The 26,092-nt window shown below is 39.0% G+C and overlaps 1 protein-coding gene and 1 long non-coding RNA gene across 5 annotated transcripts in view; one reads left to right on the top strand and one right to left on the bottom strand.

Annotated features, from left to right (window-relative positions):
- The window catches only part of CP (ceruloplasmin), a 74,549-nt gene extending 60,621 nt beyond the window's left edge, over positions 1-13,928 (bottom strand). For 2 of the 3 annotated variants that reach the window (XM_067737530.1, XM_067737533.1), the window contains exons 1-5: positions 13,548-13,928; positions 5,271-5,518; positions 3,242-3,454; positions 2,705-2,878; positions 923-1,177 (exon numbers count right to left, since the gene is read on the bottom strand). In XM_067737530.1, coding sequence (XP_067593631.1) covers positions 923-1,177; positions 2,705-2,878; positions 3,242-3,454; positions 5,271-5,518; positions 13,548-13,693 — 1,036 coding nt within the window. In that variant the 5' untranslated portion in view covers positions 13,694-13,928. The remainder of the gene's footprint in view (positions 1-922; positions 1,178-2,704; positions 2,879-3,241; positions 3,455-5,270; positions 5,519-13,547) is intronic. The other variant, XM_067737531.1, reaches the window with a different exon arrangement.
- Positions 11,398-26,092, top strand: part of LOC137224721 (uncharacterized) — a 32,360-nt gene continuing 17,665 nt past the window's right edge. The window contains exon 1 of one of the 2 annotated variants that reach the window (XR_010943472.1): positions 11,398-11,479. This is a non-coding gene — a long non-coding RNA (uncharacterized lncRNA). Of the gene's footprint in view, positions 11,480-22,546; positions 22,680-26,092 lie in introns of those variants that run through there. The other variant, XR_010943471.1, reaches the window with a different exon arrangement.

Here is a 26,092-nt window from a genome sequence, read left to right as displayed (position 1 = left end):
GCACGCCACGTGGCTTGTGGAATCTTAGTTCCTGGAGCAGGAATTGAACCACCAGACCCTTGGCCATGAAAATGCAGAGTCCTAACCACCAGACCGCCAGGGAATATCCTCGCTGTTTTATGTTATCAGTGAGTCAGCATTGAAATAAATAATGCTGTAATGAGAAAACATAGATAAGTGATGAAGAGATGCTCTGCCCTGTTTTAGGGGATATGGTGGGGTGGAGGGGGAGGAATAGAATGAGCACGTTATTAGTATTGTGCTCTTAGATAAAATGGCTATACACCTGCTGTGCTGAGCCTTCTGCCGCCATGATCACATTTGATGAATAAGATCGTGTTTGAAAGTCAAAGTAACATGCTCAGAGACCCAGATTAAACCTAATTTCTTCAGAAGACCAATATTGCAAACTAATATTTTTCAAGAACTGGGGGTATTTTATTACCTTATATTAAGGAGATGGAGGAGAGATTTAGCATGTTAAGCTAAGGAATAGCTGGACTCAAAGGACAAAGTTGGTTATATTTAATAGAACAAGTCAAGAAAAACACAACAAGCTACTTTTCAGCACAATATACAAATCTTCTGGTGTTTAAAATATTGTGTATTTTACAAATCTGGGAAGCTGTATGCAGTATTATACTTTTAGGGTAGGACTATACATCAGGGCCAATTTTTTCTTTTCCAAAAATTAACATATTTTCAATTTTGATTACTTTATAAATGCTCCAGTCTTTTTAAAAAATTACATTATGATGCATACTGTCAGAGGAATAAAATTAAGTTACCAGTTCAAAGCTTAGATCATTCCAAAGTTATTTAGCTTTTAGATTCTGATTTCCAATCATCACCCCATTAATAGTGTAACTGAGACATGACTCTTTTCTCAACTGACAGCTAATTTCAGGTAAAGATGCCTTACCTTTCAGATGGTTTAGATTCTGACAGCTAAGCATCCATTCTCCAGGGTTCTGGGCCACCATAAAAGCATCAAAGAGGGTAGCAGGAAAGAGATTGATTGTATCAACACGGTAGTTCTTATTAGTCAACGTTTGCCCGTGGAAGAAAGCTGCATGCACATCAATTTCATTACCCATACCAAAAAGATACCATTTTACTCTGTCCTCAGCACACATGGAGAGTCCTGGGAGACTTCCAAAAGCATATCCATTCACAGCTGTAAGTCAAGAGCAGAGACTGTGACTAACAGGCATTGGTGACTGGGATATTGATAGTTACCTCTAAATAAAATCAGTTTGGGATTGAAAATATCTGGCACACATGCTGCTCTTCTTCCCTCCTGTACCCCCATCAGACATTGTTAATCAATCACAGTACTCTTTCATTTTGGACCTGAATTCAGCCTCAAGATTTTTGTCAACACAATATTAGCACATGAACACAACACTGAAGATGAAATCTATTTGCTCTCTTTGTTATAAACTCTACACCTTGGTATGTTCATGTGTATATTTGTAAATACAAATGTGTACATATATACATACGTATATATAAATGTGCACACATACAGTAAATAGAAAAAACACTGAAGTTTATTTAGGAATCAATCATGTATCATGTTGGTGGTGGTGGTACGGATGATGTCAGTGTTTTTTGTTATTGTTTATCAGAACTTTTCCAATTTTCTACAGTGAATGTGGATTGCTTTTGTAATAAGAACACAGGGGAAGCTTTTTTTTTTAAAGAGTAAAAGACAAAATTGGAAGAAATGTGAAAGAGGAAAGAAGAAATGCAGGGAAAGGACAGTAGGAACAAGTGACTAGAGCCACAAAGACCTAAGAGGTCAAAAGCAGGATAGCCTGATTCTTCAAAGAAACTAAGGGCCACTGCTCAAGCTGAGAGGTCCTAGAGTTAAGATAGAAATCAGTTCTGGGAAGTATTGCGAGGTAACCAGATGCAACAGGGATACCAAACCAGACTTAGCCAGACTAGAAGTTTGAGTCTCTAACGCCTATTTTGGTTAGCACATAACAGAGGCTGGATTAAAATATGGAAAGAGGATCTTTCAGCCAGAAATAAGCAAAAGTTGGAAATAAAAATCCGTACTTTGTTAATTAGTTTTTCTTCTTTGATAGTACAGTTACTTTTGTGTCCTTAGTTTCTGAGTAAGGGTTATTTTTAAGAAGCTAAACATTCTAAGTGATGGACTATCTTACTAACCCCATTATTTTGTGTCTGAGAATCAAGGAGAAGCCCAGGCAGTAAAGAAAACATTTTTAGAAGAAATAAAGTGAACTAAAATGTAGGAAAAAATGATGCAAGGTTCGGGGGGGCACGGGTGGTGAAGAACAATATGTATGTAAAAGAAATACCTTTTAGAACTAGTGGTTTGAACTATTTTCTTAATTATAGTGCAATACTTTACAATATAATTTAACAATTTTAGGCTGCCTCAAATAATTTTTAAAATGAGTTGGGAGAATAAAAAGTATACAAATATAACATGCATATACATTTAACCATAATTGATAATGGTTTGGAAACAATTTGATGTATCCAGCTTTACCTGCTCAGAGTTTTGATTGGACCTGTTTAGCTGAATATCAGGTTGCACATCCAATATGCTTTGTTACCAAGGGCATAGATTAGAAACATGCTACTTATTCATGTGAGGGAATAAGAGTAGCAGAATTAATGGACCGAGAAAAATAAGATAAAGTTAACAGATCTTATGTAATCTTACAATACATTCTGTTACTCTCCTGGAAGTCTTCATTGTCTTTGTCAACCTCCTCTGGTTCAGAGCAGTAGGTCTTAATGTTGTCTTCTAGGTACCAGCTGAGATTTTCATCCACAACAGAAAACATCACCACAAATTCTTTGTCAATATTTTTTTCTTCTTCTTTATCCAGAGAATCTGAAGTGAAAATTACTATTTCAGTAGAACTTAATTTTTAGCATGAATTTTAGCATGTGATTTATAGTTTAAAAATTTTTTTGTATTTATTTTCCTAATAAACCAGAAATCTAAACCAGTCACTTCGGTTTTATAGACTTGGAAACATTTAGGGAATTTACGTTCAGTAACCTGAATGTTGTTCCACGTATCCATTTTTCTCCTTACCCTTCCCTGCTCTTCCGTTCCTTTTTTTCTAGACTCACTGCCTCTCTACCTTACCTACTCAATCATAACACATAAGACTTAAAGTATATTTAAAAAACAAACCTCCCTCTCTACTGTCTTTGGTCATTTATTGTGAATAATAATGAGACAATGTACCTTTTTTACAGTGTATTAAAGGCCCAATGAGTCCTGCGGCGATATCTCTTGGAGCATCAATGTGGGAATGGTAAATCCTGGTCACGCAATTGCTGTCTTCCTCACCAGGACCTTGTTCTGGGTTGGCATGCAATATGTACATACACTGTTCACCTGGCCGCACTTTGTCGTCTGCTTTTTGAAAATCTGTGGTGTTGTCAGGGTAGATGGCCCCTAGGAAATGACATGCAATGAAATTACAAATTGAATGTGTTTGAGCTTGAATGAGAAAATAGATGGTCTATTAATTCATTCAGCAAACACTTATTCAACATCTAGTATGTATCCCCGTGGGAACACAGTGGTGTTCTATTTGAGCACAGAAGAATAAAAGGCAAATGGCTACAGGGTGTGGAAGTTTCACAGAAAATGTTATCATTTTTTATACTTGACTGAGGCTTCAAGGAGCAGTAATAGATATGTCAGCAGCATAATGACTGTTGGTTTGCAATTTAAAGAACCACTTTTGCCCTGGGGTTATGGTATGGAAGTAAGAGCAAAATGGCTACTTTCTCCTCTCACTTGAAGCTTCTTGTATGATATCAGATTTTTGCCTGTGAAGTAACCATGGGATTGTTTAATTTTGTAAATTTCCAAACATACGCAAAAGCTGAGAGAATAATATAATTAACTTCCATGTGCCCAACAACCCAGCTTTAACAATGATCAACTCAAGGCCAATCTTGTTTCATCTATACCCTCACCCACTCTTAATAGTGAATTAGTCATCATCAGTGAATTATTCTAAAGCAAATCCCTGACATCATATCATTTCATTCATAAATAATTGAGTATGTATCTCTAAAAGAACTCTTTTTTCTTCTAACATATCCACAATACAATGATCATACCTTAAAAATGATTAAAACCATAATATATCATGAAATTGTAAAAAATAAATAAGATGGCAGTCAGCTTTTATGCTATGAATGTAATTGTTTGGTTTAGAAAAACAAATTTAAAAATATAGAAGATCAAAACATTCACCCTGTAAAGCAATACCTCTTTTAAATAGAAAACCAATAATTAATTAAAACTAATTTTATCCTAATTTCCAAACTTGATCCTTATAATTTCAATGAACATGGTCTCGGCATTTTTGCCTATGATAATAGCTGACATTTATTGAGCTATTATTGTGTACTCTCATTGTCCCTATTTTATAGATAAGAAAACTGTAGCACAGAGAATTTAAGTTAACTTGTCCAAGGTCATTCAGTCAATAAAAGGCAATGCTGCACTCAAACATCGGTCTATTAAGTTTGAAGCTCTTGTTCTTAATCACAACAAAACACCATCTCCCTTCATCATCATCATCATCATCATCATGTACTAAGAATGAGGTCACAAGCACCAAATCTAATATTCGTTCTTCCTGTACCATCTTTAAGGATTCCAAGTCCTACATTCAAATGACCTTTTGGTTAACTGTGTCTCAGATGTGACTCTGGGACCATCCAGCCACCTGCACTACTTGGCTACTGTATGAGACTACTCATGCTGCCTTAGCTGGGACAGAGTTTATCCAAAGTTAGGATGGAAGGTGACAATGGCTACAGTACGTTCACATGTGGGAACTTCAGAGATAAGATCATCCTCATCTTGGGGATTTCTTGTTTCTTCTTTCCTGTTTCCTCCTTCTGGATTTTTGTCTTTTCCAGGCTTTAATGCACACTGCCCATTTCTCTTATTTTGACCATGTGTCTGGAAAGGGGTTGGGCACTGGGAAGGAAGTTCCAGCTCTCACTGACTCTCACTACATGAGTCCACACAGAAATTCTATCACATTCACACTTCACACAAAACAAGTATAACCCAGAGAAACACAGCATTATTAGGATGAACCAAAATACTTATTCATAAAATAGTTTAGAGCTAAACAACATAGTACAGGTCTTATCCAGGAGGAAAGTCCATAATCTCAGAAATTAAAAATTGTTCCTACTGAAAAGGAAGAGGAAATTCCAGCTAGCATATGAGCTGAACTTACCCTCATGTTCCTTATAGTAAGTCATTCCATGTGCATGAAAAGTATAAGGCCTAGAGGCAAAGTTTTTTAAATGTACATAAACTCTATCTCCAGTTTCAGCTTTGATAATAGGGCCTAAAAACCCCAGCCAGACAGGTTTCTCTATAATCGTCCCAAAGGTTTCATCTGTGTACTGAAGATACACGGCCTTCTTGTAGACTTTTCCAATTCTATTGGAGCCATTTTGAAGATAGATATTGGCATGTTCCCTGCAAAGGAAAGGAAGACAACTCTATTAGAAGCCATCACTGCTGGGGATAACATTATGATGAAAGAGAAATGAATGACCATATCATATTAAATGTTTGCCAGTTGTTGTAGGGATGCCTCCAAAAAATGAAGAGGAGCGCTGGCATTTAGCCCTGTTATTTTAATTATGTGAGGTGTCACACATCAGCTATATGGCAGACCACCACGTGTGGATGCGCCATAAAAATGTAATGCATCTTACCAGAGTATTTCCTGTAAGGTTTTCATGGTAAAACACAGAGGCATTGTGGGATAAAATACAAAATTAAAGTGAAATATTAAAATAAAGCAGTTAATGAAGGCATTTCTCACTTATGGCATACCTCTTTCAGCCACTGGAAAAATCTGAGTTTCTAAGCATTCAATCTGGATATGTGAGATGTGAAAGCAAGTGCATATTTTTTTCCTAAAGTAAAACTAATAATGCTAAAGTAATTCCATCTTTCTAATTTCTTTTAGCAAAACTAAATCAAAGTTGGAATTGATTCATCAATGTGTGTGGGTCTTAAACTTATCTTTGCATTTGAATTACCCCTGTGGTTTTTTAATCCCTTGCTAGCAAAAATACTTGAACATTGAATGTTTATATTCAGGTTAGTGGCTGATTAATAGTTGCTTAAAACTTTCCTAAAAATATCAGCAAATTGAATGGTAGCCAGGAAAAAAAAGAAAAGAAAGCAAGTTTGATATTCAAACTTTTGAACTGATTCTTAAGTTATTGTCCTTAATGCAAGCCCAGAGAGTTCAGTGGGATCTATTTGTGGGCAATGCCATCTAGCCATTCAGGGGAACCCACTTAAAATCTGGGTTTTGGCAAGCCCTTCCACAACCGAGGTCTCTCCACTAGAATAAAAACTGCTAACCCCAGCTGATGGTCTGGGGTCTGTGTTTGTTCATGTGTGTGTGCGCGCGCCTGCGTTTTGCCTACTTTGATCTCGGTGACCTTTGACACCTTACCATTTTCCATTCAACCCATATGAGGCCAGATGACGTGACTGAGGAGAAATAAACTTTGTCTTGTTTCCTCAGCGAGAAGCTCATCAGAAAGAGTGAGGGGTACTTTTCCATTCTCTCTTCAAGATGAGGGCAGGGCTTGTCTGGGAGCTCTGGACTTTCTCTGTTGCAAGGTCCAAATTTAAAGATCTGTTTTTTAAAAAATCTAGGGCTCAGGCCTAATGTTTCTTAAGTTTTCATGTGCACAGGGATCTACTGAGGACCTTGATAAAATACAAGTTCCTAGGCCCCAGCCCCACTGATTCTGCTTCTGTGCTGTTGGTGTGAGGGTCAGGCATCTGCATTTGCTAACAAATACCCCTGTGTGTTCTGATGCCGCTCTGCGTTCGTGGGCAACCTGAGTAGGGGAGGCTGCAAGGGGAAGGGGAAGAAAGCGGCCCAGTCCCATAGGCAGTGGGATTCCTGGAGGACATGAGACAGAAAGGTGGCAGGTTCTGTTTCCAGGCCATACCCTGGTCGTGGTCAAGCGTCAGCTGGCATGGCAGCATGGGGGCACCTGATTGAGCCTGAGTGCTGGGACCAGTGAGCAGGGCCACTTGGCAGTGGTCCTGGTGGCTGCATTTGGGCATTGGGAACAGGCTTTGGAGATAGTAGAGCCCCCGTGTTCTGAATTGACCAGGAGGTTTCAACAATGAGCATCTCATAGTTATCACACTAGGGACCCCAATTTTTTAAAACCTGGATTGTTTAAACCCCAGGATTCTCAACTTGTTCACTGAAAGATGAATGAGATGAGGTTCCCTTCCCCTATCATGGTGGGAGAAGGGCCAAGCTGGAAGATAGAAAAATAAAGAAGTGACTTTTTTTGTACCCAGGATGGCAAATCCATGCTTAAGCCTTTATTTCTCATATTTGTTTTCATTTTCTAATTGTTTGTTGCAGTTTCCATTTTGTTAGAACAAAACAGAAAAAAAAAAATTAAGAAAGGCTCTGAGAGACTTCGAGGACATCAAAATACATAGGAAAACATTCTTCCCTGGAAACAGCAGCATTAGTACGGACAGGAGTATTCTTAATAAATAGATGTTTTACCAACAGCAAAATTCTGAGGCACTGAAGGCCACTGAGATTAAAGGCGGATTCATCCAGTCCACACTGCTGAGAGGAGGTCAGGAAGAGGGCAGTTCAGTCAGGCACGCAGCGGCAGCTGCAAAGCTTACAGTGCAAGGATGGAATTACTCTTGGGTCACACCAGAGGAACCTGGACAAGTCAGTCTCACACAGGTCCGTCTAAGCCTCGAGGTAAATTTTCTCCAGTGTCTGTACACACTCTTATTGCTAGGGGATTGGTCCCAATGATATTTAAATAGAGATTCTAGTCTGTGTTCTACCATGCTCTGTTGATCCATATCTTAAATAAAGCCAGAGTTTTAAAATAGCCCTCAAATTCTTAAGACTTCATTTATAGTGTGTATTTATATTTCCTAAATGTGCCTGTAAAGCATTAAGAAATATGTCACATCCCTTTTCAATAAACTGTAGCAGACTTTGTCAAAATGCTTTCATTATATTGAAATTCTCCTGTATTAATCATTTCCTGAAATAGGAGGAGCATTGTCTAAGTTTTGGAATTCGTTTTTTTGTGTACAAAGATTTTTGGGGGAGGGGTGTGAAAATTACTTAAAAAAATAATTGATCTGAAATTATAATCTATCCAGTATTTTTAACATTTGGAATTCCTTTTATACACATAGCAATATGCAAAATGTGTTTCCCATCTTGTCTTTTTTTCTGAAACAAAATTAAATCTTAACCAAATTGGGAAATATTTCACATCACGTGATAGCTTGGGGGAGGCCTGTTTGCTTATGCTCTGTCTCCAAAGAAACATCAAACTGTCATTAGGGAATGTCTATTTAACTTTAAGAGCACGGCTTTGGGGACAAAGCTTCAGTTACTGGAAGCTTGCAGGAAGTTTGCCAATCAGATATCCAGTTAATAAAAAACCTATTATGGTTGTTCTTTGACCCGAACAAGTAATTCACATTAATCATAGTTCTTTCTGTTGGCAACTGTAACATGTTCTCTTCTATTCATTACAATAGATATATCTCCCTCTCAGTAAACACATCCTTCCTTTTTAGCGCCCCCAATTCCTATAATCCTATAGCAATTCCTCTAATTTCTGGTAGATTCAGACCCAGAAGTGAGTTTTTAATGGTAGAGGAATTAAAACATTTTTTACACTGCCTTAGTAAGATAATAATAATGCTACTCCCATCCATAAGTTCAGAGTGCACTCAAGATGATCAAGCCATGGTTACTAAAATGTGGGTAATGCACGTGAAAAGTTTCTGGAGTCTTAGCTTCATTCATTGAGACACAGTATATTCGTTTTCTCTTGCTGTGTAACAAATGATCATAAAGCAGCTTAAAACAGCACCTATTTATTATTTCACAGTTCCTTGGATCAGAAGTCTGGCATGGCATGACTGGGTTCTCTGCTCAGGTTATCACAGCTGGCATCAAGCTGTTGGCTGGGCTGAATACTTGTCTGGAGGATCTGTGGAGAAGTCTACTGCCAATCTCACTCAGGTTATTGGCAGAATTCAGTTCATTATGGTTGTAGGACTGAAATTCCTGCTTCCTTGCTAACTACCAGATAAGGACCTCTCCCAGTTCTTTAAGACCACCCATATTCCTTCCCAGTGGCTTCTTCCATCTTCAAGTCAGCAACAGTTTGTTGAATCCCCCTCAAACCTCTTTGAATCTCTCTGACTTCCTTTTCTTCTACTAGAGAATTCTCTGCTTTGGACTAGACCCACCCAGATCATGTCCTTAGTTTAAAGTCAACTGTATCACTGAATATAACATAAATCGTGGGAGTGATATCTCAACATATTCACGGGTTCTGGAGTTTTAGGGTAGGATATCTTTGTGGGTCATTAAAAAAATTCTGCCTACTAGACACAGGAATCACAAGGAAAACAGTCAAAAATTAACTGGCAGGCAAAGACTTAACCTGGGTATGCATAGCACAAACTCAAGTGAATTACAGGTTCTCACTGGCCTGGCTTCATTAACACAGCATGAAAATGGTACCTAGGTGTCAGCCCTCTTTTGGATATGTTCTTGGGGAAAATAGCAGCTGTGATAATAAATTGTAGAGCCTGAAATGTATAAAATGGTGTAGTTACTTCATTAGTTCCTGCACACAGGCTGTCCTATATGAAGTGTTTATAGCACACTAGATTTTGCTTACTATTTTTTATTTGGCAACCTTGGAATATGAGTCATCGTAAACGACTTTTCCAGATTACTTTAGCTCATAATTATACCTCTTTAAGAATTATTTTAAATTTTAAGACCATTTTTGAAGGGGTAAAATGAATGCCTTCGGTGCAAGTTTTTTCTTTAAAAATGTTTTGTTTGCTTCCTTGTTTTCTTAAACAGGGTGTACTGGGAAAAAAATCAACTTCTTTTCTGATAATGGTAGTAAACATTAACATTTATTGAATATTTATGGTATCCTGATCACTCAATATTATAATTATAATACTTATGATTATACCATAGTGTGGAATGTTCTTGGTTTGTTCTCTGTTTCTTTGGGTAAAATTTGAGCTGTCATTTCTTCTGGTCATTGGGTCTGCTTATGATGACATCTTCACTATAATATTTCTGATTTATTTCTCAAACCTACAGTGGGCTGGAAAACTAGGTAACAATGTTTGTAAGAACTGTATGTTAATTAAGTCACCAAGCCTGAGTGAGAGCCTATGAAGTTAGTGTAAAAGGGTTTTGTGAAGGCTCTTCTTGTGTTTAAGGATTTTTTTCACTTATTTCTAGCATCCTATATGTCACCAGGAAAAAAAGTAACCTGAAGATAAGAGGAGTATTGCTACTTATTGCTACTATGTAGCCAACAGTCAATACATATTTAATTAGTGTCTACCATGGGCCCAGAACAAAGTATTGCATTTGCTAATTGTTTTCATATGTATGTCTTTTATTCTCATTTAAGTACAAATAACTTAGGAGCAGGAACTATATTTTATAGATCTTTACTTATTGATTTGTTGAAATGACAGAGAAGGCACAGACCTAAGTAAATGGCAGTGCTGAGCATAAGGAAATTGCTTTCTACCTCACCCCATTAGAAATAAATATTACTGATATGACAAAAAAAAGTAAACTCTATTTTCCTAGTTAAAAGACATCCATACATTTTCTCTTTTATATCTGCCAGTGTTTTCAGTTCCACTATCCCACATATAACTCCATAAACTGACTTTTCTTATTTCGTTGTATCTTCTGATTTATTTCATTTATTTATTTATGGTGTGAATCTGTCCATACTAGGAACAAGGGAAAATTTTTACAACACAGCCTATAATTTTGTCTAGCTTCCTATATACTTTTATTCATTCACTTTCATTTACTCAAAATTATATTTATTTAGTGTGTCCTATGTTCTAGGTACTAGTGATCACTGGTGCATGAAAGAGATGGAGTTTCTGCCATCTCAATACATACTTTCATCTTCATTGTTCCAGACCTTCAAGGTCAACATCAGCTTAAACCTAATTCTCTGCCTAACAACTATCTTGCACTCTTTCAACCTGTTTCTCAGCCTATTTATCTCTACTCCTTTTTAGCCTTCACAGAACGAGTGTCAGTAATCATGCCTGGTGATATCACATCAGTCTTTGCCATATTTATGTCCTACCCCCCACCAATTCATATGTTGAAATCCTAATCCCTAATGTGATTGTATTAGGAGGTGAGGCCTTTGGATGTGCTTAGGTCATGAGGGAGGAGCTCTCATGAACAGTGTAGATGCCTTATAAAAGAGGCTCCAAAGAGATCCTTAGTCCCTTCCACCAAGTGAGGACACAGTAAAAAGGCTATGAACTCGGAAGAGAGATGACCATGTTGGCACCTTGGACTTCTCAATCTCTTGAACTGTGAGAAATTAATTTCTGTTGTTGATTAGCTACCCAGTCTGGTGTATTTTGTTATAGAAGGCTGAATGGATTAAGTAGCTGGACATTCTGCAAATCTGAGACAAAGAGGAAGCAAAAAGTTGCTACCTAAACTCATCTAAACAAAAAGGTTAGCATAGTACTGGCAAAATTGCTAAAGGCCTATTCAATATTTGCTGTTTAGATGAATTAAAAATTTCACAGACAGAGTGAACATTGTCATCTAGAGTCTGCACAACTCTAGGCTGTTGCTGAAGCAAAAGAAGATGATCAAGCCAATGCTGTATAACCTCTCCAGCACACACAGGACATTAGAGTATTTAATCTTTTTTTTTGATTGTGCTGTGCAGCATGTGGGATCTTAGTTCCCCAACCAGGGATTGAACCCACGCCCCCTGCATTGCAAGAGGGAGGGCTTCCAATCTTAACCACTGGACTGCCAGGAAAATCCTTAGAGTATTTAAAAATAAAGGAATTCTCTCCCCTCCCTGCAAAAAAATTCTTAACAAAGCCTTTTTCTCTTCTAAATTTCTAGAATTAGAGAAGACTTTACTAAAGTGTGCTTGGGGCAATGTCTTGCACTTAGTTGATGCCCAGTAAAACTGATTTTATTTGATTTTTGACCATGAATAATGGCAGAAGGATGGTGGGTGAGGGTGTGGAGTAGGACAGTACTTTTTTTCCCCTAATATGTCTGACCTTTTAAAAAATGTGTCTAGTTTCCCTATTAAAAAAATGCATAATTTATATTATGTTTAGCTAGGGAAAATGCTGAATGCATACAAAATAATGGTCCTTATGAAGCCATAAAAATATGTCATGTCCCTAAGAAGAGAACAGTAGCTCAAAACCAGGCTTAAAAAAATAATTGTAAGATATACTAGTTTTATTTACAATTAGTTATCGTTAGGTCAGAAACTTTCCTCACTGCATATTACTGAATTAATAACTTAAAAATTAGGTATTATTATCAGCTTTGAAAAATTTCAAATGTACATAAAATTAATGAGAATAGTGTATACCCATCAACGGAGTCAATGTTATGAAATATGGCATACTTTATAGCCAATTTTTAAAGATACAATCTCAGCAGTTAATGGTCATTGGTTTCATTTGTCACCATTAACATACATTTTTAAGTATCACTATTAAGATACATTTATCATCTTTAAAATATATTTTCACCACTAAAATACATCTTTAAATGTTGTGAATATGGGTTTGAATAACAAATTTCAATTTGGTGTTAAATGTTTAACTAACATTATTAAAAGTGATGATCTCTGTATAGATAAACTTCTATCACAAAAAACTTCAAGGAAAACTATACCCCTGGTTTTTCATGTGGTGGATGTTTCTGGAAATAAGGGACCTTTCAACTGAAACAAGAAAACCTTTAATTTACATAGAGCTTTTTGAGGAGGCATTATAATAACTATCTCACATTTTTTTGCACATGTATTTTGTGCCAAGGACTGTACGAAGAGCTCTACGTGCACCCACTCTTTAAACAACCCCCTGAAGTATTCTCATTGTCTCCATTTTACAGGTTAGGATGCTGAGTCTGAGAAAGATGAATGTAATTAACAGTCCAGAGTCACCCAACGAGTATTAGGCAAAGTCATATTAAAATTGTATTTGATTTCTATAAATGATTCTTTGAAGGATTAAAAAACCTTTTATTTTTACCACTAGTAATCAGTAAACGGTATAGGAAATATAAAATTTTATACAGTCATTCTTTAGATGAAAGAACTTCTGCATAAACAGACAGAAAGACTGAACCCTGATGGGAGATGTGATAAGAACCAGAGGGGGTAATAAGAAGCCCACACAGTTCCTCATACCAAGTGGAAAGGAGTAAGGCAGCCTCTCAAAAAACAAACAAAATCCCAGGAATTAGAGATTTATTAAAGTGTCTAATGTTTCAAGTCCATATTTTGCAGTTTTTGTATATACAAATTAAAGAAATATTTCATCTTATTGGCTTTATTTTTTAAATCAATAATTTATAAATTTGGTCTATAATCAAGAAAAAATAGTGACTTACGTGTCAACTGAAATAAGTTTCTTTTCCCCATGGTCAGAGGCATAGTCCCAAGTTGTTTCAATAATTCCAATGTAATAATGTTTATCTTTCGCCCAGGCTGAGGTACTACATAAAATTAGAAAAATACAGAGCAAGGAAGTCTTCATTTTCTTTTCCTCTTGGAGCCTGAGAAGCAACGGAATGAAATCAGAAGCCGGCAACTTTATAAATAAGCCTTTCTCCCTTTATTTGCTTGATAGACAGAATTTTTTGTTGCGCAAGACGAAATTATTTCGTTAAAGCAAATAACATTTTCCACTTCAGTTCAGTTCTCGTAAACCCAGGGAAAACTTAGTTGTCCATTGCCAGGATTCTCTGATTGCAAATAAACAGTCAACAGTTATTGTTGGAGGCGCTGGAGTGTTTATAACTGTGCTTCTACCATTCATTGTGTAAATTCCAGGAGGGCAAAGTTCATGTCTAAATGCTCCTTTTGTTCTTCCAACAATATGCTACAATACAATGCCCTCTTTCCTTTCGAAAAGCCTAACAATACCTAGTTACAACTTTAAGCTACAAAACATGATATTTAGCATGCCAGATTTAAGTACCCTCAAATAAGAATTTATTTTGAAGGCTTTATTTATTTTGTAAGCTCCGAACACATCATCATAGAAAGTTTATCAGATTATTGTGTATTGCTATATGCAAATAACTAGCAGAGAATAACAGGGGTTGATGATTCTGTTTTAATTATCGAAAAAATCAGACATAAATAAACCTGTCTTCAAAGGCAAAAGTTGATTTTAGTAAAGAGAAAGAGCTCTAGTTTATTAACCTGGGGTTTCTCTCTTTGATGTGGACATGAATTTGGGAGTAAAAGACTTTTTATTTTTTAGTTGAAGAAAATCCTGATGATAACAGTGCACATTTTGTGCTGATGTAATCTTTTTCTCTAGAATACCTCAATGCATTCTGTAAGTAGTTGCCAAAAGGTGTTTATAGAAATGGATTGGTATAGGAGAAGGCACCACAATGTTTGAATGATTCATTCATTTAATAAGTATTACTGAATGAGCCCTCTGCCCCAAACACTGTTCTAAGCACTGTGGGGATACAGCAGTGAATAAAACAGACATGAATCCCTACTCTCGTCAACTTACGTTCTACTGGGGAGAGACCAACTATATACAAATGAAGAGTGAAATATTTATTATTAGCAACTAGTGCTACAGAGAAACATAAATCAGAGAAGGAGACTGAATGCTAAGGAAAACAGCAGGATGAAGATCAAAATCTGATGACACCATGCGACCCCAGGCAAGATACATACTTGACCGCAGCCTCAGTTTCCTCATCTTTAAAATCTCAGCCTCAGAGGGCTATTGTTCAAATTAATTGAAATGACTCATGTTAGGTCACATAGTGGAGTCTCTCCTTTCACCAGCTAACAATAATCTTAACTAATTATCTTGATGCAGAAAATTGAGTCACAATGCCCAGGATGTCCCAAGACCTCCTTCTTGAGGCACCTTAAACAATTGTGCCCTCATGCCCACTGAGTGGACCTGAGTGGGACTAAAATCTTGCCCAGACTCCACTGGCCAAACCCTGTGTCTTGCAAGATGCTGTTCCTTTTAAAAATTGGTGCCCAGAAAGGTTCCTTTTTTCCAAATAGTCCACACAGAGAGAACATCTTTTAGTAGTTTATTCTTGTAGAGGGGGCACTTTTTTTTTTGAGGGGGCACTTTTTAATTGGCATGAAGCCCCTGTATGAGCCAGTGTATGGCTGATGGTGTAAATGATGCCATCTTGGGACTGCACAGTTCCTGTTCTTCCACTGACCTTACCCAGGGCTGTACTATGCGGGAAATCACTTATCTATCATCGAGGGCTTTGTAGTCAATAGATATTTTTTAATGATCTTTAGATCCAGGTGGCCCCTATGCCCTGAAGACCTTCACTGATATGTTGCCAGTGCCCGTGAGATTAGTTACCCATTCATAAATCTTGACGTAGAAATGTGCCTCCTGTTTCCAAGCAACTACCCTCATACCCTAGGTTAACTATAAAATTGTCCCAATGGCCCCTGAGTGGTGTGGAGAGCAGCTGCAAATGCTTCTGGATCCTTGTCTGCCAATCCTACCCTGTGAGGAATTTACTCTATAATAAATGAATCCATTGATTGTATGGAGCTGCCTGCCTCGATTTCTGGTGTCAAGATACCTTCTCAGTTCGTGGGCACTTTCCATCCCCTCCATCCTCCAACAATTGGTGAGCCAGCCAGGAGACAGAAAATGACACAGGAATGGGTAAAGGGGTCATGCTGGGGGAAGCCTGCTGTGGTGGGGGAAATCCCAGGCTGGCCAGCCTCTTCCATGTGGGGTGACCTGGCTAGGTTTGTGGGATACTTTGGGCCACTGTGTGAGTACAGGATGCCTGGAAAATGCCAAAGGGCTTCCTAGATATATTGACTGAAGCAGCAGGAAAGTGAAAGTGGAAAAAAAAGAGTGAGCAAGCTATCTCAGCTGTTGCATGGTCTTCATTATATGCTCTAAGGATTAGCACAGAAAAGGAATTACAGCTCAGCAGGAAACTAGAGAAGACTAAAGAGATTTTGTTGTTAGACAGGGCTGTCCAGAGGGCATGTTCTGCCACTTCTAACTTCATGTCAAAGAAAATACAACAGGAAGAGCATATTGTAGTGACGGCATGTAAGATAGCTAAAATACAGGGTGATAGGTTGCCCCACTCAAAGGTGAGGACTGTTATTTCACAGAACTGGGACTTCAAGAGGTGTGATCCTTGGGATAATGACTTGTCAGAAGATGAAGACGTAATTATAGAGGAGGAAAAGGAAGCACAACCTCTGATCCAAACTAAAATTCAGGCCACTAGGGAACCAGGAGATAATTGAGAGGAGATCCCTACAGGCCCCAAAACCACAGTGCCAGAATATTCCTCCGCTGAGTTAATAGAATTAACCAGCAGGTTTAACCAGAAGAGTAGGGAAGGAATAGCAGCCTGGATGCCCCATTTATGGAATACTGGGAGAGATGGCATCATGTTAAATGGGTCAGAAATGTCTAAAATGGCCTTAGTTATACTGCAGCCTGGCCTCTGGCAACGTTTCTATGTGGCCGAGGGCGCCTAGCCAACTTGAGTGAGATGTGCCGTCCCCACCACTAGGATGGCATCTATAGAAGAGTTACAAGAAATAGCACGAGAATTAGGAATGAAGCATGCAATCAATGTCCCTAATTTCTGAGGACCTGATAAAGAGTTATTTACAGCAGGTATGAAGGATCGTATCCAGAAGACTACTCCAGGAACTTGGTTAGTGACCTTGGTTAGGGACCTTAGTTTCAGTTTTGGCCCCAATTGTTAATCAACCCATTCAGATGACTGTGGCCATGATAGCTGATTTAAGTGAGACTGAAAAGATCTGACACATGGGAAATAGAGGGGTAGATAACACCAAAGAGAAAAAAAAAAAACACAAATAGTGAAGAAATTAAAGGGACCCAACTAGAATTTCCCACAGCAATTATGGCAAGAACTTGTATTAGCCAGGACCCCTAAAGAGAATAAATATAAACAACCTAATTCGGTCCTTTTAACCTTATAGAAAGCATTACCCAAAGAAAACCAGTTTACTCCCCTGACAGCAAGAGGAAGGGGCACAAGCCCACACTCTACCACTGTGGATAGATGAAGATCAGGGGTAGATACCCCCAGTTCTAGGGATCAGGGCTAGATACCAGGGTTGCTCCTTGGTATGGTCATAAGGGGTGACCAGAGACCCAATGTTGAACTATTTATTGTTTCTGCACCAATAAAATGACTTCTCTGGATTTAGTAGATACTGGTGCCCAGTGCACCCTGATCCGTGGGAATCCATCCAAGTTCCAAGGGGAAATATGACCCATTGATGGATATGGAGGCCAAATGGTGCAGGTGAAACATGTGAGCTTGAATGTACAAATTGAAAGATTAAGTCCCCGTGTTTATCTGGTTTATATTTCACCCATACCTGGATATATTTTGGATGTGGATGTCCTACAGGACCTGGACCTCACAACCACCACCAGTAAGTACTGCTTAAGAATCTGCAATCAAGGGCTTCCCTGGTGGTGCAGTGGTTGAGAGTCTGTCTGCTGATGCAGGAGACACGGGTTCGAGCCCTGGTCCAGGAAGATCCCACATGCCGCGGAGCGGCTGGGCCCATGAGCCATGGCTGCTGAGCCTGCGCATCCGGAGCCTGTGCTCTGCAATGGGAGAGGCCACAACAGTGAGAGGTCCGTGTACCGAAAAAAAAAAAAAAAAGAATCTGCGATCAAGCCTGTAATTGTGGGTCATGCTAAATGGGACCCTGTAAAGTTTCCCATCCCCGGGAGAATGGTGGCAATAAAACCATATCGTCTACCAGGGGGACAGGAAGGAATAAAGGCTACCATCATGGGATTAGAGAAAGTAGGGGTTATAAGACCAGCACAAAGCCTGTTCTATAGCCCTATGTTGCTGGTGAAAAAAACCAAACAGCACCTGGCTTATGACAGTAGACTATAGAGAATTATACAAGGTAACACCCTGTATCTATGCAGCAGTTCCAAACATAGCCCAACTCTTGGATACAATCTCCTTTTCTCTCAAGACAAACCACAGAGTCTTATATTTATCTAATGCCTTTTTCAGCATACCCTTAGTTAAGAGGTACCAGGACCAGTTAGCCTTCACGTGAGAAGGGAGGCAATGGACTTTTACTGTCTTACCCCAAGGTATATGTCCTGCTATATATATATATGTCATAGAGTGTTCTGCCTATGTTTTCCTCTAAGAGTTTTAGAGTGTCTGACCTTACACTTAGGTCTTTAATCCATTTTGAGTTTATTTTTGTGTATGGTGTTAGGGAGGGTTCTAATTTCATTCTTTTCCATGTAGCTGTCCAGTTTTCCCAGCACCACTTATTGAAGAGACTGTCTTTTCTCCATTGTATATCTTTGCCTCATAGATTAGATGACCATAGGTGCATGAATTTATCTCTGGGCTTTCTATCCTGTTCCATTGATCTATATTTCTAGTTTTGTGCCAGTACCATATTGTCTTGATTACTGTAGCTTTGTAGTATAGTCTGAAGTCAGGGAGTCTGATTCATCCAGCTCCGTTTTTTTCCGTCAAGACTGCTTTGGCTATTTGGGGTCTTTTTTGTCTCCATACAAATTTTAAGTTTTTTTGTTCTAGTTCTATAAAAAATGCCATTGGTAATTTGATAGGGATTGCATTGATTCTGTAGATTGCTTTGAGTAGTATAGTCATTTTCACACTGTTGATTCTTCCAATCCAAGAACATGGTATATCTTTACATCTGTTTGTGTCATCTTTGATTTCTTTCATCAGTGTCATAGTTTTCTGAGCACAATTCTTTTACCTCCTTAGCTAGGTTTATGCCTAGGTATTTTATTCTTTTTGTTGCAATGGTGAATGGGATTGTTTCCTTAATTAACTTTCTGATCTTTCATTGTTGGTGTATGGGAATGCAACAGATTTCTGTGCATTAATTTTGTATCCTGCAACTTTACCAAATTCATTGATTAGCTCTAGTAGTTTACTGGTGGCATCTTTAGGATTCTCTATGTATAGTAACATGTCATCTGCAAACAGTGACAGTTTTACTTCTTCTTTTCCAATTTGTATTACTTTTATTTCTTTTTCTTCTCTGATTGCTGTGGCTAGGACTTCCAAAACTATGTTGAATAATAGTGGCAAGAGTGGACATCATTGTCTTGTTCCTACTTTAGAGGAAATGCTTTTAGTTTTCACCATTGAGAATGATGTTTGCTGTGGGTTTTTTATATATGGGCTTTATTATGTTGAGGTATGCCCAATTTCTGGAGAGTTTCTATCATAAATGGGTGTCATAAATGGGTATTGAATATTGTCAAAAGATTTTTCTGCATCTATTGATATGATCATATGGTTTTTCTTCTTCAGTTTGTTAATATGGTGTATCACATTGATTGGTTTGCATGTATTGAAGAATCCTTGCATCCCTGGGAAAAATCCCACTTGATCATGGTGTGTGATCCTTTTAGTGTGTTGTTAGATTCTGTGTGCTAGTATTTTGTTGAGGACTTTTGCATCTATGTTCATCAGTGATATTGACCTATAGTTTTCTTTCTTTGTGACATCATTGTCTGGTTTTGGTGTCACAGTGATGGTGGCCTCATAGTATGAGTTTGGGAGCATTCCTTCCTCTGCAATTTTTTGGAAGAGTTTGAGAAGGATGGGTGTTAGCTCTTCTCTAAATGTTTGATAGAATTAATCTGTGAAGGCATCTGGTCCTGAACTTTTGTTTGTTGGAAGATTTTTAATCACATTTTCAATTTCATTACTTGTGATTGGCCTGTTCATATTTTCTATTTCTTCTTGGTTCAGTCTTGGAAGGTTATACCTTCCTAAGAATTTGTCCATTTCTTCCAGGTTGTCCATTTTATTCACCCAAAGTTGCTTGTAGTAGTCTCTACGATGCTTTGTATTTCTGCGGTGTCTGTTGTAACTTGCCCTTTCTCATTTCTAATTTTATTGATTTGAGTCCTCTCCCTCTTTTTCTTGATGAGTCTGGCTAAAGGTTTATCAATGTTTTTTATCTTCTCAAAGAACAAGCTTTTAGTTTTATTGATCTGTGCTATTGTTTTCTCTGTTTCTATTTAATTTATTTCTGCTCTGATCTTTATGATTTCTTTCCTTCTACTAACTTTGGGTTTTGTTTTTTTTTCTTTCTATAGTTCCTTTAGGTGTAGGTTAGATTGTTTATTTGAGATTTTTCTTGTTTCTTGAGGTAGGCTTGTATAGCTATTAACTTCCCTCTTAGAACGTGTTTGCTGCATCCAATAGGTTTTGGATCATTGTGTTTTCATTGTCATTTGTCTCTATGTATTTTTTTATTTCCTCTTTGATTTCTTCAGTGATCTCTTGGTTATTTAGTAAGATATTGTTTAGCTTCCATGTGTTTGTGTTTTTTACATATTTTCCCCTGTAATTGATTTCTAATCTCATAGCATTGTGGTCAGAAAAGATGCTTGATATGATTTCAATTTTCTTAAATTTACCAAGGCTTGATTTGTGGCCCAAGATGTGATGTATCCTGGAGAATGTTCCATGCACACTTGAGAAGGAAGTGTAATCTGCTGTTTTGGGATGGATGCCCTATAAATATCAATTAAATCTATCTGGTCTATTGTGTCATTTAAGGCTTGTGTTTCCTTATTAATTTCCTGTCTGGATGATTTGTCCATTGGTGTAAGAGAGGTGTTAAAGTCCCCCACTATTACTGTGTTACTGTCGATTTCCTCTTTTATAGCCATTAGCATTTGCCTTATGTGCTGAGGTGCTCCTGTGTTTGGTGCATATAAATTTATAATTGTTATATTTTCTTCTTGGATTAATCTCTTGATCATTATGTTGTGTCCTTCCTTGTCTCTTGTAACATTCTTTATTTCAAAGTCTATTTTATCTCATATGAGTATTGTTACTCCAGCTTTCTTTTGATTTCCATTTGCATGGAATATCTTTTTCCATCCCCTCACTTTCAGTCTGTATGTATCCCTAGTTCTGAAGTGGGTCTCTTGTAGACAGCATATATATAGGTCTTGTTTTTGTACCCATTCAGCAAGCCTGTGTCTTTTGGTTGGAGCCTTTAATCCCTTCACATTTAAGGTGATTATCTCTATGTATGTTCTGATTACAATTTTCTTAATTGTTTTGGGTTTGTTTTTGTAGGTCCTCTTCTTGTCTTGTGTTTCCCACTTAGAGAAGTTCCTTTAGCATTTGTTGTAGAGCTGGTTTGGTGGTGCTGAATATTCTTGGTTTTTGCTTGTCTGTAAAGTTTTTGATTTCTCCATTGAATCTGAATGAGATCCTTGCCGGGCAGAGTAGTCTTTGTGGTAGGTTCTTGCCTTTCAACACTTTAAATATATCGTGTCACTCCCTTCTGGTTTGTAGAATTTCTGCTGAGAAATCAGTTGTTAACCTTATGGGAGTTCCCTTGTATATTTTTTTTGTCATTTTTCCCTTGTTGCTTTTAATAATTTTCTTTGTCTTTAATTTTTTCCAATTTGATTACTATGTTTCTCAGCATTTTTCTCCTTGGGTTTATCCTGCCTGGGATTCTCTGCATTTCCTGGACTTGAGTGGCTATTTCCTTTCCCATGATAGCAATGTTTTTGACTATAATCTCGTCAAATATTTTCTTGGGTCCTTTCTCTCTCTCTCTTCTCCTTCTTGGACCCCTATAATGTGAATGTTGGTGTATTTAATGTTGTCCCAGAGGTCTCTTAGGCTGTCTTCATTTCTTTTCTTTCTTTTTTCTTTATTCTGGTCCACAGCAGTGAATTCCACCATTCTGTCTTCCAGGTCACTTATCCGTTCTTCTGCCTCAGTTATTCTGCTATTGATTCCTTCTAGTGTATTTTTCATTTCAGTTATTTTTCATCTCTGTTTGTTTGTTCTTTAATTATTCTAGGTGTTTGTTGTTTAATTCTTCTAGGTCTTTGTTAAACATTTCTTGTATCTTCTCAATCTTTGCTTCCATTCTTTTTTCGAGGTCCTGGATCATCTTCGCTACCATTATTCTGAGTTCTTTTTCTGGAAGGTGGCCTATCCCCTCTTCATTTAATTTTTTTTCTGAGGTTTTATCTTGTTCCTTCATCTGGCACATAGTCCTCTGCCTTTTCATCTTGTCTATCTTTCTGTGAATGTGGTTTTTGTTCCACAGGCTGCAGGATTGTAGCTCTTGGTTCTGCTGTCTGCTCTCTGGTGGATGAGGCTATCTAAGAGGCTTGTGCAAGCTTCCTGATGGAAGGGACTTGTGGTGTGTAGAGCTGGGTGTTGATGTGGTCTTGTGGGTTATTGAGCCCAGTAAAACTTTAATCTGCTTGTCTGCTAATGGGTGGGGCTGAGTTCCTTCCCTGTTGGTTGTTTGGCCTGAGGCAACCCAGCACTGAAGCCTACAGGCTCTTTCCTGGGGCTAATGGCAGACTCTGGGAGGGCTCACGCCAAGGAGTACTTCCCAAAACTTCTGCTGCCAGTGTCCTGGTCCCCTTAGTGAGACACAGCCAACCCCCACCTCTGCAGGAGACTCTCCAACACTTGCAGGTAGGTCTGGTTCAGTCTTCTATGGGGTCACTGCTCCTTCCCCCGGGTCCTGATGTGCACACTGCTTTGTGTGTGCCCTCCAAGAGTGGAGTCTCTGTTTCCCCCTGTCCTGTCAACGTCCTGCAATCAAATCCCACTAACTTTCAAAGTCTGATTCTCTGGGAATTCCTCCTCCCATCATTGGACCCCCAGGTTGGAAAGCCTGATGGGGGGGCTCAGACTCTTCACTCCAATGGGTGGACTTCTGTGGTATAATTGTTCTCCAGTTTGTGAGTCTCCCACCTGAAGACAGCAGTTATGGGATTTGATTTTATTGTGATTACACCCTCCTGACGTCTCATTGTGGCTTCTCCTTTGTCTTTGATGTGGGGTATCTTTTTTGGTGAGTTCCAGTGTCTTCCTGACAATGATTGTTCAGCAGTTAATCGTGATTCTGGTGCTCTTGCAAGAGGGAGTGCGCGCACAACCTTCTACTCTGCCATCTTAAGCCAGTCCTATCCTATACTGAAAAGAGAATGCAGTCATTTTGGCAAGTGTATTTTCTTTAATTGGAGTGAAGCTAAAGCAATGACTTTCAAACTTTGGTGTCTGTCAGAGTTTATCAGGCAGGGGTCTAGACATATGCATTTTTCTCAAAGCTGTCGGGAGGGACAACTGGCCCCAAGGCTATGCAATGGAAAGTTGTGAGGGCTACTGTGGCTTTGGACCTCAGCAGACCTCAGACTGGGGCCCCATGTTCTGTGCCAGAAACCTGCACAGCTTAACCTGGGGCTTCTGGAAGGCTACCAAAACTTGTACCTTCATTGGACAGGAATGCTGTACATATATGCCTGCATAGGAATCCAACGTAACTGATTTACTGTCCTGTGTGAAAACAGTCAGTAATCAAATGGTTTCCTTTGCTGATGCTTCTACCTCTGACTTACTTCTCTCCTAGGTAAATGGGGAAGCGTAGTTCTTAGTATTCTTTTATGTTTAGTGGGAATCCTTTGTTCTTGCTGCTGCTCACCTTGTTGCTATGGGTTTGGAATGCAAGCCACCCTGGATGTCTGGCCCTAGGGTCTACAGGGAAGAATGACAGATAAGATTGTGGAGCCATCAAGTTGTTGGGGGTGGAGTGTACGGCTGTTGTCGTAACTGATGCCATCTTGGGCTCATCCAGTTCCTCCTGTCCTTCCACTGACCCTACTCAGGACTGTAGTACATGGGAAATCGCTTCTCTTTCAACAAGGGCTTGGTAGTAAATAGATATTGGTTAATGACTGTTAGGTCCAGGTGGCCTCTGTGCTCTGTTAGCCTCCAGTAATGAAGACCTTCACTGACATATTCCTGGCAAACCATGAAACTAGTTACTAATTCATAAATCTTGACTTAGGAATGTGCTTCCTGTTTCCAAGCATCTACCCCCATACCATAAGTTAACTATAAAATTGTCCCAACGGCCCCTCGGCGGTGCAGAGAGCAGCTGCTGCAGATGCCTCTGGATTCTTGTCCACCTAATCCTATTCAGCAAGTAAATTATCCTGTAATAAATGGATCCATTGGTTATATGGAGCTGTCTGCCTCCTTTTTTGGTCTCAAGGTAACTTCTGAGTCACGTGGACACTTTTCATTCCCTCTGTCATCCAACAGCCAGCAAGTTTCCAGGCATTTTCTTTTATGTTTTTTAAAATTTATTTATTTAATTTATTTTTATTTTTGGCTGTGTTGGGTCTTCGTTGCTGCGCATGGGCTTTCTCTAGCTGCAGCGAGCAGGGGCTACTCTTCGTTGTGGTGCGCAGGCTTCTCATCTCAGTGGCTTCTCTTGTTGCGGAGCACGGGTTCTAGGTGTGCGGGCTTTAGTAGTTGTGGGACGCAGGCTCTAGAGCGCAGGCTCAGTAGTTGTGGCGCACGGGCTTAGTTGCTCCCCAGCATGTGGCATCTTCCCAGACCAAGGCTCGAACCCCTGTCCCCTGCATTGGCAGGCAGATTCTTAACCCCTGCACCACCAGGGATCCCTCCAGGCATTTTCTTCTTACTCATTTTCTACTCCATGTTCAAACTCAGCCCTGTGGGATGGAAGGACAGTGACCAGAGCACAGCAACAATCCCCGAAGTCACATTTTCCAGAAAATTCTAACCCCCACACACAAATGCTCAGATAGTTACTGAGCTGATGGCTCCAGAATATATACTTATAACACTCACATTTGCGGTGAAATGAAATGGATAAACAGTAACATCCCTGACCAGTGCAAGTAAACATTTTATGGTGTAATACAGGAAGAGTCATGAAGTCATATTTCTGTCCTGTTTTGAGACAGTTGACCTTCCCATGAAAAGGCACGTAGCTGCTCTGTGGCAGGAAGTGGGGAGAGGGCTGTGAGCCTCAGGACTCTGTCAATAAGAGGGACATGTCACTGAAGGTTAATAAGCAGCTAGTCGTGGACAGAGTGAACACTAAGAACCTCCTTACAGTGATTCCAGAGTTGATACTTAAAAGTGAACTTAGAATAATGCTGCATTTGAGAATTTCTGCCCTCAGCATGGACTGGGGTGAGACAAGAAGGTGGATCCAGCCACCGGGAGAGGCTCAGCTTACTTAAAGTATTTTGGGAAAGAGAAGAGAGGAATCTAGACCAGACCAAACACCCTTCCTCTTAGCTGTGTCTATCAGAAGGTTTTCACCTCAGAACCCCAGGGTATAACTTTGTAGCTTGTTATACATAATTACTATATGCCCGAGTTAACTGTTTAGTAACCCAAGTAAAGTTACATGTCACAAGTTTTTTTGGTTACTTTTTTTTTTTTTCGGCTGCACCACACAGCTTTTGGGATCTCAGTTCCCTGATCAGGGATTGACCCCGGGCTCTCGGCAGTGAAAGCGTGGAGTTCTAACCACTGGACAGCCAGGGAAGTCCCACATATCACAAGTTTTAACCATTTTCCACAGTTTCTTTTCTTGTCGGCTTAAAGATTTCTGGACTGGGTGGGTCGTCTCTGCATTTAGCAATCGAGATTCTAAATGACTGGTAATGAATAAAAACAAGGAAGCAGTCTTCTTTACAGAATATTGCTCCAGGTTTATTTCTCTCTGGCAATATGCAGTCTCTCATTACCTCCAATATTCCTGCTTATACTCTCTAATTTGTTTCTTGTTGACCCATGAGAACTGGCTCTAAACCTCTACTCCATGACATCAGAAAGGAACCACCCAGAACAGTGCTTCACTTTGTGACAGCAGGAGACATTGACTATAAAAGAGCAGGTCGTTCTGGCCGTGACCAGTCAGACCACCACGGAGCTATCTTTTTCACAGGAAGTTGTGTAACTCTGGAATTTCATCAGTGATTGTGGTCACGTACAGAACTTTGATAATGAGTCCCTGACCTGACCTAGTGCAGTGCGAGTTGGCTGAGCCCCTTCTCCACTAT

Source organism: Pseudorca crassidens, chromosome 5 (assembly GCF_039906515.1).
Source record: "Pseudorca crassidens isolate mPseCra1 chromosome 5, mPseCra1.hap1, whole genome shotgun sequence".
Classification (NCBI taxonomy): Eukaryota; Metazoa; Chordata; class Mammalia; order Artiodactyla; family Delphinidae; genus Pseudorca; species Pseudorca crassidens.
Note: the sequence above shows the minus strand (reverse complement) of the source record. Positions and strands in the feature narration are given on the sequence as shown.